General features: G+C 40.1%; 1 protein-coding gene across 1 annotated transcript in view; it reads right to left on the reverse strand.

Annotated features, from left to right (window-relative positions):
* The window catches only part of LOC107706007 (uncharacterized), a 37,168-nt gene that overhangs the window by 1,745 nt on the left and 19,828 nt on the right, over positions 1 to 15,595 (reverse strand). Inside the window, exons 3-4 of the mRNA XM_016509564.1 lie at positions 4,259 to 4,318; positions 4,074 to 4,171 (exon numbers count right to left, since the gene is read on the reverse strand). Coding sequence (XP_016365050.1) covers positions 4,074 to 4,171; positions 4,259 to 4,318 — 158 coding nt within the window. The remainder of the gene's footprint in view (positions 1 to 4,073; positions 4,172 to 4,258; positions 4,319 to 15,595) is intronic.

Here is a 15,595-nt window from a genome sequence, read left to right on the forward strand (position 1 = left end):
TGGTCCCTGGACGGGACGCGGAGGTTCTAAGTGACCTACCCCAGGAGGTAGCCCTCACTATCGCTTCAGCGCGTGCGCTGTCCACAAGACAGGCCTATGCGCTGAAGTGGAACCTGTTCGTCGAATGGTGTTCCTCCTCTTAGGGGGGCCAGAAGGTTAAATCCTCCTAGGCCTTCCTCCCTGCCCTCTTGAGATATGGCATTGGTGCTAAAAGCCCTACAAACTGCCCCCTTGGAGCCTTTGCAGTCAGTCGAGTTGAAGTTTCTTTCTATTAAAAACCCTGCTCCTGACTGCATTGGCCTCGATCAAGTGGGTGGGGGACCTGCAGGCATTTTCGGTCGTCGAATCGTGCCTTCAGTTTGGGCCGGCTGATTCCAGTGCAACACTGAGACCCCGGCCCGGCTATGTGCCCAAGGTTCCTACCACTCCCTTCAGGGACCAGGTGGTGAACCTGCAGGCGCTGCCCCTGGAGGAGGCAGACCCAGTTCTAGCTTTGCTCTGTCCTGTACGCGCACTGCGACAGTGCGTGGATAGAACTCAGAGCTTTAGGACCTCAGAACAGCTCTTTGTCTGTTACAATGGACAGCAGAAGGGGAAGGCTCCACTAGGGGTGTTGCGTTGTCCTGGGCGCTGGCTCGTGGTGCCTCACTAGCATACATTGTTAGAGCTGCGGGCTGGGCAACTCCTAACACATTCGCTAGGTTCTATAGTCTGCGTGTCAAACCGGTTTCCTCCTGTGTTCTCACCTCAAACGGGTAGTGGCACTGAGAGGCTCTGTTCAGAGTCGGCTTGCGGCGTCCTGGACGCCTAGTTCTCCAGAGAGTACCCTGACCGGGCAGACCCTGTTGAGTCCTCCAGCACTCTGGCGTGTGTCCGGCGCCAGGCCTTTCAGCCAATGAATTCCTGAAATCTGGTGTGAGGCTAGTGCTCATATGAGTGACCCGGTTGGGATCCCATATGTGTATTTCCACGGTACACCTACTAAGGCCGTGTTTCCCCTGGCAGACCACATTCTGCCGTCTCTAAATGATGCAGCCATGAGCCATCTCAGAGACTTCCATGTGCAGTAGGGCCCCTCGGGGTTACTCCGTGTGAGTAAATGTCAATTAACCCCCTCTGGGAGGAGGTGACTCCGCAGTGTGGCCTCTTCCAAATGGAAGGGCACACTTTCCCAGTGTTATCCAAGTCCTAGGAACAACTGTAGTCGACCTTCTCAGTGTAGAGCCCGGTCCTATCGTCTGCCTTATAGGAAGGATCAGGAGGCCTACATAGGGCACTGGAGGGGGCAGCACCTGTGGCATGTTGGTAGGGATCCCAATTCGTCTCGGTTACGTATGTAACCCTCGTTCCCTAAAGGAGGCAACGGAGACGTCACGTCCCGTCGCCACAGTTGCTGTACCACCACTGAGCTGCCGGGTCACCGGCTCGGCTCCTCAGCGCAAGCATGAATGAATGCGGTGCACCTGCTGCCTCTTATACTCACGCTGTGATCAGCGGCAGCTGGATGCAGTAATTGCCTGCCAATGTGCATTGGCTAGTTTAGTTACACTCTAAGTGGATTGGTCTCTCTGGCGAGATCCCAAATCACCGACGAAACTTCTCCGTTCCCTCCTTCAGGGAACGAGGGTTACATACGTAACCGAGATGTTCAATATAATCGTGATAAGAAATTTTTCATACCGTTACATCTCTAGTTCGACTGTATGCATACACTAGTGCAGTGTTTCCCAACCACTGTGCCGCGGCACACTAGTGTGAAAAATTATCAAAAACTTCCTATCTCTATTATATTTCGTTATTACTATTTTAAATCAGTGCTATTGGTCATAGTTATGTCAGTTTGTAGGTTTTACAAATATTTAACCAATGAAAAGCATTCAAAAGAGCTTGTGACTAAACCTCGTAACGCCATTGGATCCTCAAACTGTCAGTCAAACCTCATAACTCCACCCGCCTCTATTCAGAATGTAGCGCAGCAACATGCATTCTGAAGACTTCTTCACAATGTAAGGCTAAATAAAGAACTGATTTTTGAATAAGTTCAGAGTTTTCTTTACTCAAGAAACTGTCGGTAAAGGCTGATGTTTTTGTGTGTTTGAAGAGTGGAGAAGAGTCTAAGCATTTGCCATCTATTTGTAGCAATACACTTTTGTATGTTTTAAATATCCTACGGAGCCCCTAAAGCAGAGGCGGCCCGCCGAACACTTTCATTCAGCCCGCGAGGGAGTTTTTAAAAATGCTACATTTGAATAACGGTTTTAGTTCAGAATTACTAATTTGATGAAATACAAGCGAAGGCCATTTGATGGCAGTATAGTATGTGGTACAGTTATCGCCTACAGTAGAATTAGAATGCACTCGGTAACTCAGACGTTAATGAGTGAAAATGAGTGTGGTGAAAAAAAATGAAAAGTAGACTCTGAATGTCGTGTGTTCAAGGAAGAATGGACAACAAAATACTTATTCACCAATATCGGACAGAACGGCAGTATGTCTAATATGCCAAGAAAGTATTGCGTTTTTTAAAGACTAAAACCTCAGTCGCCATTTTTCAAGCAAGCATTCGAATTATGCTGTCAACCTGTCACCTGCAGAAAAGGCAAACAAGGCTTTAAAACTTGCCACAAACTTAAAAGCCCAGCAAAATACATTTACGAAACAGTGCTCTATTCAAGAATCTGTAACGAAAGCTAGTTATGTAGTGGCACATAAAATTGCAAAGCACAGCAAGGCTTTTTCAGATGGGGAATTTGTGAAAGACTGTATGGTGGAGACTGCTGACATACTTTGTCCTGGTTCTAAAAGTCAGTTTGAGAAAATTAGCTTATCGCGGAGAACAATTACCAGGTGCGTGGAAGTAATTGCAGAGGAGCTGCTCTCCGAACTGAAAAAAAAAGCGGACGGCTTCAGTCTTTTTGTTATCGCACTTGATGAAAGTACTGACATCACAGACACTGCTCAACTTTTGATTTTTGTCAGAGGAATAAAATGAAAATTTTGAAATAACAGAAGAACTCCTCGGGATGGAATCAATGATGGGAACGTCCAGGGGCATGGATTAGTATGACAGTGTGTCCGTCTGCCTGTAATAAAATAACCTGCCGTGGAGAAAGCTGACAAGCGTCACAACAGATGGATCGCCAAATCTAACCAGTAAAAACACTAGACTGCTAAAAAGGTTACAAGACAAAGTAAAAGACGAAACCCCCGAACTCAGAAGAACTGATATTTCTTCACTGAATCATACACCAGGAAGCCTTGTGTAAAAGTGTGTTGAAGCTAGAAAATGTTGTCAAAGTGGTTGTGAAGCTTGTTATACGGGCAAGAGCGCTGAACCACCGGCAGTTCATTCAGCCGCTTAACGAAACGGAGGCAGAGCACCATGACCTCTTGTACCATTCAAATGTGTGCTGGCTAAGTCTCGGCAATGTGTTTCACCGTGTCTGGGAACTAAAAGGTGAGATAGCAACGTTCCTCAATATGATTGGCAAAACTGATGACTTCCCCAAATTACAAGACACAGACTGGCTGGCCGACCTCGCGTTCGGTGTCGACACTGTAATGTCTGATTACTTTTCTTAGGGAATTAATTATTATTAATTAATTCAGGTTTTGAGAGGACTCGAATCTGAAAATTCGGAGTCAACCTGATTAGAACTGATTTCAAATTTGATAGTTTACACTTTATCAATGGTCGTCCAGCGAGACGTGGGAATTCCGGAGCTTCTGATTGGTTGCTGAGATGACATTTGGCTGACGTCATTTCTGGGAATGTCCTCGGCGGTGATTGGTTGTGTAACGAATCAGCTCATGGGAAATATGAATAATTAATCATAACTAGTTATAATTAATGGTTACAAGACAAAGTAAAAGACGAAACCCCATACTCAGAAGAACTGATATTTCTTCACTGCATCATACACCAGGAAGAATTGTGTAAAAGTGTGTTGAAACTAGAAAATGTTGTCAAAGTGGTTAAGCTTGTCAACTTTATACGGGCAAGAGCGCTGAACCACCGGCAGTTCATTCAGCTGCTTAACGAAACGGAGGCAGAGCACCATGACCTCTTGTACCATTCAAATGTGCGCTGGCTAAGTCTCTGCACTGAACGATGACACATCTGAACGATCTCAATTTGAGACTTCAGGGAAAGGACGTTTTTGTGCACGAACTGTACAGCAACGTGAAAGCGTTCAAGGCCAAACTTGTACTGTTCTCCAGACAGATATTCAAATTTCGCTCATTTTCCTACACTTACCGAACTAAGCACACCAATAACACAGTATGCATTGAGACGTACAGCAGCACTTTGATTGACCTGCATGCATAATTTTCCCGCTGCTTCACAGACTTTTTCAAAAATTGAGACTGAGCTTGAACTTGTCTCATGCCCCCTATCTTTTGACAGTGAGAAAGCACCACCAGACACACAGCTGGAACTCATCGATATCCAGTGTGACAGTACTTTGAAGGAGAAGTTTCAGACAGCACCAGTTAACCAGTTTTATGCCTCACTGGATGAAAAAAAAAAAAATCCCAAACATTAAAAAGCATGCCCAAAGAATGCTTTATTTGGATGGATCCACATATGTGTGTGAACAAACCTACTCAGTCATGAACTACAACAAATCCCACCGCAGATCAAATTTAACAAACGACCACTTGTCAGCTATCCTGGGGATCTCTACATCAAAGATCACTCCAGACTTTGACACCCTTGCAAGGAGAGGGGACCAGGCTCATTGTTCACATTCACACACTGATAACCACGACTTGGAAAGAAAAAGACTAAGGTTCTCCTTCAGTTTTTATCAGACATAGTTTTATGATGATTGATATATACATACTAATAGCAGTGCAAATGAGATTGTCTGTTGTAAATTTGACTCAATAATAGATATTAAATAATAATTTTTGTTTAATGTGTTAATGTGACAAATGTTTCTGTCAGATAATATATGTCCCATGCATACCTCCACTGTAAATAAAAGTTATTTTATCAAGGATTTGGCATGCGGCCCTTCACTTGGTTTGCAAAACTTGATGTGGCCCTCTGGTCTAGACTCAATAATAGATATTAAATAATAATTTTTGTTTAATGTGTTAATGTGACAAATGTTTCTGTCAGATAATATATGTCCCATGCATACCTCCACTGTAAATAAAAGTTATTTTATCAAGGATTTGGCATGCGGCCCTTCACTTGGTTTGCAAAACTTGATGTGGCCCTCTGGTCTACAAAGTTTGCCCACCTCTGCCCTAAAGTGACATTGGCAAAAATTTAAAAAATGAAGACTTTCACGTGCGCACGAGAAAATTTTTGCTAGCTCGCGCGTTTTCCGGTTGCATCACTTCTGCCATCTTACAAAGAAGAAAACGAACATGGTTGTGCATGGATTAGCCTAATTGAGATCTATTTTGGCCTTCAATACGAAAACATTGTTTCTGTTCTTGCATTCCGACACAGACAAATCATCACTGAGCAGCATAAGAACAACTTTTCCCCTCAGGCTATATTCCACCTGAACAATACATAACATCTCAGGACTGTACAGCTGTACATTGCTTCTCAATACTTTTCATCTGTAAAATCGCACGTTTGCACATTCATAATTCTTTCTGTTTTCTCTATATTTTGTACATAACTTCCTAAAACATTTGCACATTCATAATTCTATTTGATCTATTTTTTATTACCATATATTTATTCTTTATTTTTGATAATTATTACTTTAATTCAGTAAGGTTTTCAATAACTGCTGTTAGTTTTGTTTCATTTTAGTTTTTAATTTCTTTCTTTCTTTCTTTCTTTGCTTAAATGCCTTTATTTTTGTAAATTCAGTTCTTAATACAACATATTTTGCTGTTTAAACATGTATACAATATTTCTTACAGTTAAACTCGTTTAACAAGCATTTTAGAAGTAAAATTAAATATTTACCCCTGGTTTCACAGACAAGGTTTAAGCCTAATCCCAGACTAAAATGTAAGTCTTAGCTGTTTCAACTGGAAGAAACTTGCACTGACTGATGTTAAAATATATCAGTGCCTTTGTTTTGTCTCAAGATGCACACCAGTAATGTTTTTTTTTTTTTTTTCTAAACATGTTTATAAAAATTACTTGAATGTCCTAATTGAACTATGGCCTAATCCTGGCTTAGTCTTTGGGGCCTTAATCTTTGTGAAAAGACCAATGCGGCTTGTTTGTGACTGACATCGCGTCCCTTTAGTTTGCTTTGCATAAAATAAAATGATTTACAGCTGTTACGTCCGAGGACGTATTTAATGTGTTATAATTGTGTACATGTGTGTGTTGGATGTGTTCTCTTTTTGTTCTCTCTCTCTCTCTCTCTCTCTCTCGCTCTCTCTCTCGTGACCAGACAGACGCTCCAATCAGCTGTGTTCAACCTGGTGATGTCTGGGGTGATTGGATAATGACGGGAAGGAGTGGAAATATAAGAAGAGTTTGATCTGTGGAGAGGGGAGAGAGACTTTCTTTCACCAGGGCAATTCTTCCTCCTTTTTGCTCAGACTCATGTATTATGTTAGTTTGGTGATTTATTTCTGAGAAAGTGAACTCAGGGATTTGTTGCGCTCTTTAATGGAAAGAGACTTGCAGTTGTTTAACACTTTTTGATTATTCCTATGTCTTATGTTAGTTATGTTTGTTAGTATTTTTATGCTTTTCTTTATGTAAGGGAATGTAGGGGGAGGGTGCCATTTTTGTTTGTACTACTCTTTTTCTCCTGGTTATGGGCAGACAGGTAGAGAGGGAAGTGTATTGTATTTAATTTATGGATAATCTTTTTCTAGGTAATTTATAAAGGTTCTTGGGTTAGTTAGTTTAGTTTTGTTTGTTATTTTTGGCCTAGCTCTTCCCTGAAGTCTTTGTTCCCTAAACATGACCCTACCAATATCCAGCGACTGCCAAGTTGTCCCTAGCAATAATTTTGATCAAACAATTAAATATATGTTTTTGTCATTTACGATTGTCAGGATTCTGGACTGTTCTGTGTCATGTTTTGCCAATGTTTCTGGTCCTGTGTTTCCTTATTTGGTCCTTCCTGTTTCCATTAGGTTCCCTGATTAGTTCATCATTTATTTCCAGCTGTGTTTAGTTAATTATCCTCATTTCCCTGTGTACTTAAGTCCTAGTCTGTTCAGTTTGTGTTTGTCAGGTCTACACGTTCTAAGTGTGTTGGCTCAAGCTCCTATTGTGGATTATCTCCTGTGTTTCGTGATTAAAGACTGTTAAACATTTCCTCATGACTCCAGTGTGTTCCCTCAACGGTGTGACGTGATAACGATGCATCTGAAATATGTCATACCATTGATATTACCTAAGAAGTTAAAGCAAATACGTTAGAAAACTGCGTGCTTTCCAATACGCAGATTTAAAACATGGGCGGACTAAGAACAGTAGCACACCGGACCAGAAGCGCAGTGTGTTGCCAGAGCCGCGTTTGGAACAACTCACCCAGTTCAAGACAGCAGTCCAAAACAGTTAGAATAAAAGTTCTAAAAAAAGGTGCTCTGCTCTTATGTCCCCACCAATGTCAAAAGCAAACCTACGCAATCTGCAAAGGTGCATTAAATCTGACAAATTGGTTTAATAAAATAAGTTTTAATCATTAAGAATATTTTAACACATTTACCGTACCAATATATAGGCCTACTTTAAAGGCCAGTTATATACAGTGGGTACGGAAAGTATTCAGACCCCCTTAAATTTTTCACTCTTTGTTATATTGCAGCCATTTGCTAAAATCATTTAAGTTAATTTTTTTCCCTCATTAATGTACACACAGCACCCCATATGTACATTAATGAGGAAAAAAAATTTACTTAAATGATTTTAGCAAATGGCTGCAATATAACAAAGAGTGAAAAATTTAAGGGGGTCTGAATACTTTCCGTACCCACTGTATGTGTAATGTCAGCCACCTAAACGAGCAGCATCGGTCTTTTTGGCACAATGAAATGTTTCATTTTACTTCTAAAATGCTTGTTAAACGAGTTTAAATGTAAGAAATATTGTATACATGTTTAAACAGTAAAATATGTCATATAAAATATGTTATGTATTGAAAACTGTATTTAACGAAAATAAAGGCATTTAGGCAAAGAAAGAAAGTCAAAAAATGAGAAACTAAAATGAAACGAAACTTATTAACAGAAGTTTTTGAAAACATAACTGAAATAAAGTAATAATTATCAAAAATAAATAATAGATATATGTTAATATAGATAAAATAGAATTATGAATGTGCAAATGTTTTAGGAAGTTATGTACAAAATACAGAGAAAATAGAAAGAATTATGAAACGAGTTATTAACAGCAATTGTTGAAAACCTAACCGAAATTATATAATTTTCCAAAAAAAAATATATATATATATATATATAGAAATATATATTAAAATAAAAAAATATACATACAGTATATATATATATATATATACATATATATATATATATATATATATTGCCCTATTAAAATTCAAAATTTAAGCACTTTTTACTGTACCAATCGCTCCTAGACCACAAAATGCATTTTAAATGTCAGAATCAGAAAGAGCTTTATTGCCAATTCGTCTTGGTGACAGGAGCATCCAGTGGAGAAAGTACAGACATAGTGCAAACATACATATAATTTACGGTAGAATGAAATATAACACTAATAATAAAGAGAATAGAAAATAAATTTAACTAATAATAGCTATATGGTAATACAAATATACATAAAATAGAATTATGAATGTACAAATGTTTTAGGAAGTTATTGTCACACCCCTGTGGACTGTTGAGTGTGGTTTCTCCCTCTGTGTCCTTATTTGGTTGTTCCTGTTCTCGTTATTAGTAAATCACCTCATTGTGCTCACCTGTCTGCCCCTCGTTATCTGCCCTTTATCAGTTCCTGTCTCTTGTATTCGACATCTACAGACACAGTCTGCACACAGTCAGATCATCTACAGATGCACACAGTCAGATTATCTACAGACGCACACGGTCAGATCATCTACAGACACACACAGCCTGCACACAGTCAGATCATCTACAGACACACACAGTCAGATCATCTACAGATACACAGTCAGAACATCTACAGACACACACAGTCAGATCATCTACAGACACACAGTCAGATTATCTACAGACACAGTCTGCACACAGTCAGATCATCTACAGACAAATTCTGCACACATTCAGATCATCTACAGACACAGTCTGCACACAGTCAGATCATCTACAGACACAGTCAGATCATCTACAGACAGACACAGTCAGATCATCTTCAGACACACACAATCAGATCATCTACAGACACACAGTCAGATCATCTACAGACACACAGCCAGATCATCTACAGACACAGTCTGCACACAGTCAGATCATCTATAGACACACATTCAGATCATCTACAAACACACATAGTCAGATCATCTACAGATGCACAGTCAAATCATCTACTGACACACACAGTCAGATCATCTACAGACGCACACAATCAGATCATCTTCAGACACACAGTCAGATCATCTACAGACACACGCAGTCAGATCATCTACAGACACACGCAGTCAGATCATCTTCAGACACACAGACAGATCATCTACAGACACACGCAGTCAGATCATCTTCAGACACACACAATCAGATCCTCTACAGATGCATGCAGTCAGATCATCTACAGACACATCGAGCGTAGCGTTAGTTCTGGCAGGTCATGTTAGTCAAGCTCACATTAGCTGACTCTCAGCTGATCCCCATTTACCTATAGGAATACCTAAGCATTCATATATAAGGTCCCTCAGTATCATCAGCAGTTTTCTCATTGCTCAATAGCTAATTAAATGGCGAATACGGCAGGCAAACACCATCATCACTTTAGGAATTGGGAATTTAGCGAGTGGAATTCGTTTCCCCAATGGACTCACCTCTGATTCATTCAAGTTCGTTAACTTGACACGTGAATTTTCCGCATTGATCATAAGCTGCCTGATTCGGAAGTGACTGAGTTAGCATTACTTCATGTAGTGTATCAGTGAATCAGACAATATTGGTGTTGAAACAACCCAAAGAGCCAAATTCCACAAAGAGGCCCAGGATAACAAGACAACATCATAAATCTGCCCACGATACCCTGGCCCCATGAGTCTGAAGCAAGTCTAACTAACTAGCAGCTTTGAACATCTTGCAACATCAACACAAAAGAACACTTATTGATAATTCCAACTCAGGAAGGAGATTGTCAATTTTGGGGCAAGTGACCAAGATTAATGGTCAAAGAGACCATCACATGTAAATCCATGATGGAAATCATGAGCTAAAGATTTCCTCGGATTGATTTCCCCCACCTAGTATACAAGGACCAGAATGAAATTCCTTCTAAACCCTTTTGACCTTTGTTCCTCACAGAACAGAGACGGCCTTTACATGTATGCACCTAAATGATGCTAAAAGGACGTATGAGCAACCAATCATTTCTATACATAACTCCATATTATGTATGTAACCCACACATTTGACTGTCATGTTCTAATCACTCATTGTGTATGTCTTTTGAATAACTACTGAATAGTTTATAGGTTTATATTCATGTTGGGTATGTATGAGTTTGAAAATTCATGCTTTAAATGTTTCTATCAATCAATACCTTGTAATATGTATTATATTCTTGTATAAATCATGTCCAAACTATACTCTGCATGAGCGGGAAAATTCGGACCATGTGACTGATAAGATAACATGTTGATTTATGTATTGGGAGAAGAAACATAGCAACATCCGAGCTAAGACAATATCTAATTGGTCAAGATATCATTTGGGATGTGTCCAACAGCCATGTTTAAATACTCAGGACACCATCAAATTTGACATGGACTCCACAAGTTATGTGACTGACTCAAGAACAAGTTCAGATGGGAACTTCATCCCCAAGAAGGATATCAAGAGATCAAGCATCCATGTCACAGCTGCTATGTTTCACTCTCTCCAACGTCTTCACAAGCTAAGTTCCATTTAATGCTCTCAGGTTATTGGAAACATGCGTGTTGCTAAGGCTATCCATATTGCTTAGGCTCATTTAGCCTAGTTGTTTTCAGTTAAATGCTTGTGCTAGTTTATGCGACCTATTGGTAATGTGCGGTATTTAATGGTTGTCACTGGCAACCAGCTTGTCGCTGCAATATGCTGCGCTTAAAGGGGGGTCTAATGCCATTTCATGCATTCTGAGTTATTTACACTGTTAAGAGTTGGATTCTTATGCGCGCACGTACTCAACGACCCAAGCAAGAGCGCGCCGCTCAACGCGTTTCGTTACGGAAGTCATCGGCAGCGCTGCAGTTACTAGCTCGAGAATGTCTCTAAAGATGTGTGTTTTTTGGATGTGAGGAAAAGATAACCTTATTCCGTGTTATGTGAACAGTGGATGCAGTTTGTTTTTCCGGGGCAGCAACGGAGTTTCACAAGTGTGTTTGTTTGTTCCCGTCATTTCGGTGATGAATGTTTTATACAAGGTATATTCTGACACTGGATTTGCACATCGTTTGATGCTGAAAGACGGAGCAGTCCCAGCGATAAAAGATCCTGGTCATGACTAGGAACTGTTGTAAAATTGCATCAAATATTTGTGTTTTGTTGCCAATTGGCCTGTAAGTTATCACGACTCTTCAGCTCCTCCCACAGCTCGCCTCCAGGAGCTCGGCTGTTTTCGGAGAGAATCGTAAAGCTGTATCCTTTTTAGAAATCTGATAAACTGAGACTCTTCGGAGATGTGAATGATGCAATACTACACTATAGGATTAACATGAGATTGGCCAAAACTGTGTGTGTTATGTCCCCTTTAACCTAGAAAAGTCGCCTTTATTTTTATAGCACTTACAGCACAGATTTAAGCAGCAGGAAATAACAACCATGGTGCAAACTGAATAATTCCTGTTGCGGCGCAGCTACAAAGAGAATATGGTAAACGGTCATTGTCCAGTTGAAGTCGTCTGCATCCAAAAACCTAGGCTGCTTACATGCTGTCTCGCTGCCTATCAGCCAATGACTTTGCAGGCAGCGTTCGTTCACGAAGGTAACTCATGAAACTGATATCGGACATGCTTCTGAGGCAGCTTAACAGTTCAATAATCTACAACAAAATAGAACGAGCTTTGGTGATAACTAAGCAAATATTTAATTACTTAATACTGATTTTTCGCTAGAAATAACTTCAGACGCCATCTTTATTTGCTCAACCATCACGGGATAGAACACACAGGATTGTGGGTATCAAGGCAGCGAAGGATACATCTATTCTGCCTTAAAATATCGACCAGATGAAGGTATCTCAGGAGGCAGAAAGTGAAGCTAACATTGGATTCGACGTGTCTTGATGCCTTCCTACCTTGAAATGTGTCCTCCAAAGGCAGCATTTTCCAGTTTTGGATGCAGTCATCAGTTCAGCGTTGATTCTGCTCCGGTATCAGACACGCTTGTTCTGTCTAGTCGTATTGGGAACATGCTTGTTCTTAAGCTCTGGTTGTTATTTGGAACATGCTTGTTCTTAAGCTATAGTTGTATTGTCGGGAACACGCTTGTCCCAGAGCTATCTGGTTGTTATTGGAACATGCTTGTTCTAAAAGCTGTAGTCGTATTGGGAACATGCTTGTTCTTAAGCTATCTAGTCATTTTGGGAATAGAGGTCGACCGATATGGGTTTTTCTCTGGCCAATGCCGATTTTTAGAAATACGGGCAGCCGATGGCCGATATATGATGCCGATTTTTTTGGCCGATATGTCTGGCCGATTTTCTTTTTCCCCCTTCATCTAATAAAAGAGAGTTTGAGTAAATGTTTATTGCAGGGTACAGATAATAGTAGTAGTAGTAGTAGTAGTAGTAGCCTAATTCATAGTGATAATACTTGGCTCAAAAATTAAGCACCTTCGCAAAACAATTCTGAAGCTTTGTGTTTATGTTTATTGACTTGCAAAGGCAAATTAATTCTCTGCCAGCAGGAGGCGCTTTTGGAGTGGGAGTGGTTTCCCCGGTAACGGCTGTAATCAAGTAAGCGCTGCGTCCACAAATGCTATGACATCGAAGCTTTTCTGAAGACGCTCGGTTCTTTTCAAAGATACATTCATATATAAACACACACGGCTTATTTTGACTTTGAAATGTGCAGTGCTTATGTTTATTTCAACGAAGTAGCCTATAAGCCTTTTGGAAAATCTGTTTGCGGTGGTCAGTTCTGATATTGTGACGGGCTGCCACAAATAAATCAATGTATGGGAGATACTGGACACTACTATAGGTCTAATGGCCATAATCTAAGTGATAACAAAAAATAAAGCAATGATGGACCCACAGACACATTTAATGAGGAACGTTAACATGCACGTTATAGTCAGCCCAGAAGTTTAGTCTGAATTGCACGTGTTTCGACTTTCACATGCAAAGACTTATGATAACCATGGTCGGCATCAGTTCTAGTAGGGAACATGCTTGTTATTATGCTGCCTTCACGTGCTATCGGAAGTTTCCTATTTCCCATTTATGAAGTCGTGATTACGAGCTTGTCGTATTCAAGTGCTTTGTTGTTGGAAAGAATAAAATGTAGCATCCCATTGGTTGACAATCATATAAATATTCACCACGCTTGATAGTCAATTTGCTGAAAATTCTGGAATTTCAGTCAAATGCGTGCTTATTTCACTGTTTATAAAACATACAACATGCTTCAAATGATCGTTCATATATATATAGCATATAAATACACTACTTTAGCGACAAGACAAAGTGATGTAGTTGTTGTAAGAATAGCATTGACAGCAGCAATGGTTGTCTCCTCCTCCATGTTTAAAGTTTATGGCCCGCCCAACTCAGAAACTCTGGTATCAAAATTATTTCCGAATTTCCCAGTAGTAAATATGACTTGAGAGGCGTTCACGTCTAATTTCCGATTAGGAAACTCGTATTTACGATAATTCCGATAGCACGTGAAGGCAGCATTAAGTTATATGTTATAGTTATATGTTATAGTTATATAACCAGTTATAGTTATAAGTCGATCTGGTATTATTGAGAACCAAGCGTGCACGACGAGTCCTCAAAAGTGAATTCATAGCGTCTCGATCACCCCCAAGTGACTGGCTGCAGTATAGGTCATAAACCCCACCCTCTCCATGTAATCTAATGGGACGTGAGACAAACTAAATAATCAAATTACACTTCAAATAAATTTTTCCCAAAGATGGTTTCCATCATTTTAGGTATTTCTTATCATGCTGATGTATGTCCAAGTGTTCATTTTTCATAAGTTTGCTTTTAACTAGTTCTTTGATGCTACAAAAACGGGGTGTGGTGTCATGATTGTGAGCTTGTGATTGGGTCTGTGGGAGTTTGGGCGGGACTTTGATGCCGCGGCTCCCCCTCACGATCTCTACTGCACAGACTCTGGCTCCAAATGACCTCATTTTCACATGTTTTTTAATTAGAAAATAATAAACAGAATGTTAGACATCGTATAAGTGATTTATTTAAGCACTACAAAAATACAATAAGAATAATTCTTGAGTAATAAAAAGAAAAAAAAATAGTATTAGCGTCAAGTACATACTCCGATTGTCAGACATACAGCATTCACACTGATTGCTGGTCATACAGTCAGTAATCACATGTTGATGTGCGGTTATACAGATGGTAATCATACAGATGGCCGGCCATATAGTCAATAGTCACACTCTTATGGCCATTCATATAGACAGCATTCACACTGATAGCTGGTCATACAGTCAGTAATCACACGCTGATGTGCGCTTATACAGATGGTAATCATGCAGATACAGCCACATTCCCCACAAAACACACACACATATATGAAAAATGTTGAATAGGAATACAAAAAATTTATTTGTGCTAAGTTAAGCCCCCATCAGATGAGAGGTGAGTCACAGCTTGCATCACGAGCCGTCACGAGCCGCTTTTTACTACCAAGATGCAGTTTTTTTGAGCGTAAGTTATTCCATAACGGATACAAACAATAACTCTCCCCGAAGAAATGAGACGTAAACAAAGGAATATCCATCCATATTACAATGTTATTGTTTCGTTGGACTAAAAGTGCTCTATGGGATGTTGTTCAGTGGACCCTTACCTTTCTAACTAAACCGGGATTTACAGCAGTGGATGAGTTTGTGACTCGTTATTACGATAAATATGGTACGTACTGTGTTTTTATTATGCATGTTTTGATGTGTACTGCTTATACAAATTTAGCAAATACATTCCTTATAAGCTTTCCATTGAAAAACAGCGAACTATCGTCTATGCTTGAGGCTTAGACCTTTAGAATGATATATAGTTTGTCAAGATTATTTATGTCCCTTTTCATTTAATCTATTCGTAAACATTCACACGTGCAAACAAAGAGCGTTCAGTGCACCGGTGTCCAGGTGCGGGTTAACAGGTTAAATGCAAATGATGCAGCACTGTAATATTTTCATGGCCGTTTCAGATCTGGGACACGGCAGGACAGGAGCGTTTCCAGTCTTTGGGTGTGGCTTTTTACCGCGGAGCAGACTGCTGCTTGCTGGTGTATGACGTGACCGC

The sequence above is a fragment of the Sinocyclocheilus rhinocerous genome, unplaced genomic scaffold (assembly GCF_001515625.1).
Source record: "Sinocyclocheilus rhinocerous isolate Xijiao unplaced genomic scaffold, SAMN03320098_v1.1 scaffold2883, whole genome shotgun sequence".
Taxonomy (NCBI): domain Eukaryota; kingdom Metazoa; phylum Chordata; class Actinopteri; order Cypriniformes; family Cyprinidae; genus Sinocyclocheilus; species Sinocyclocheilus rhinocerous.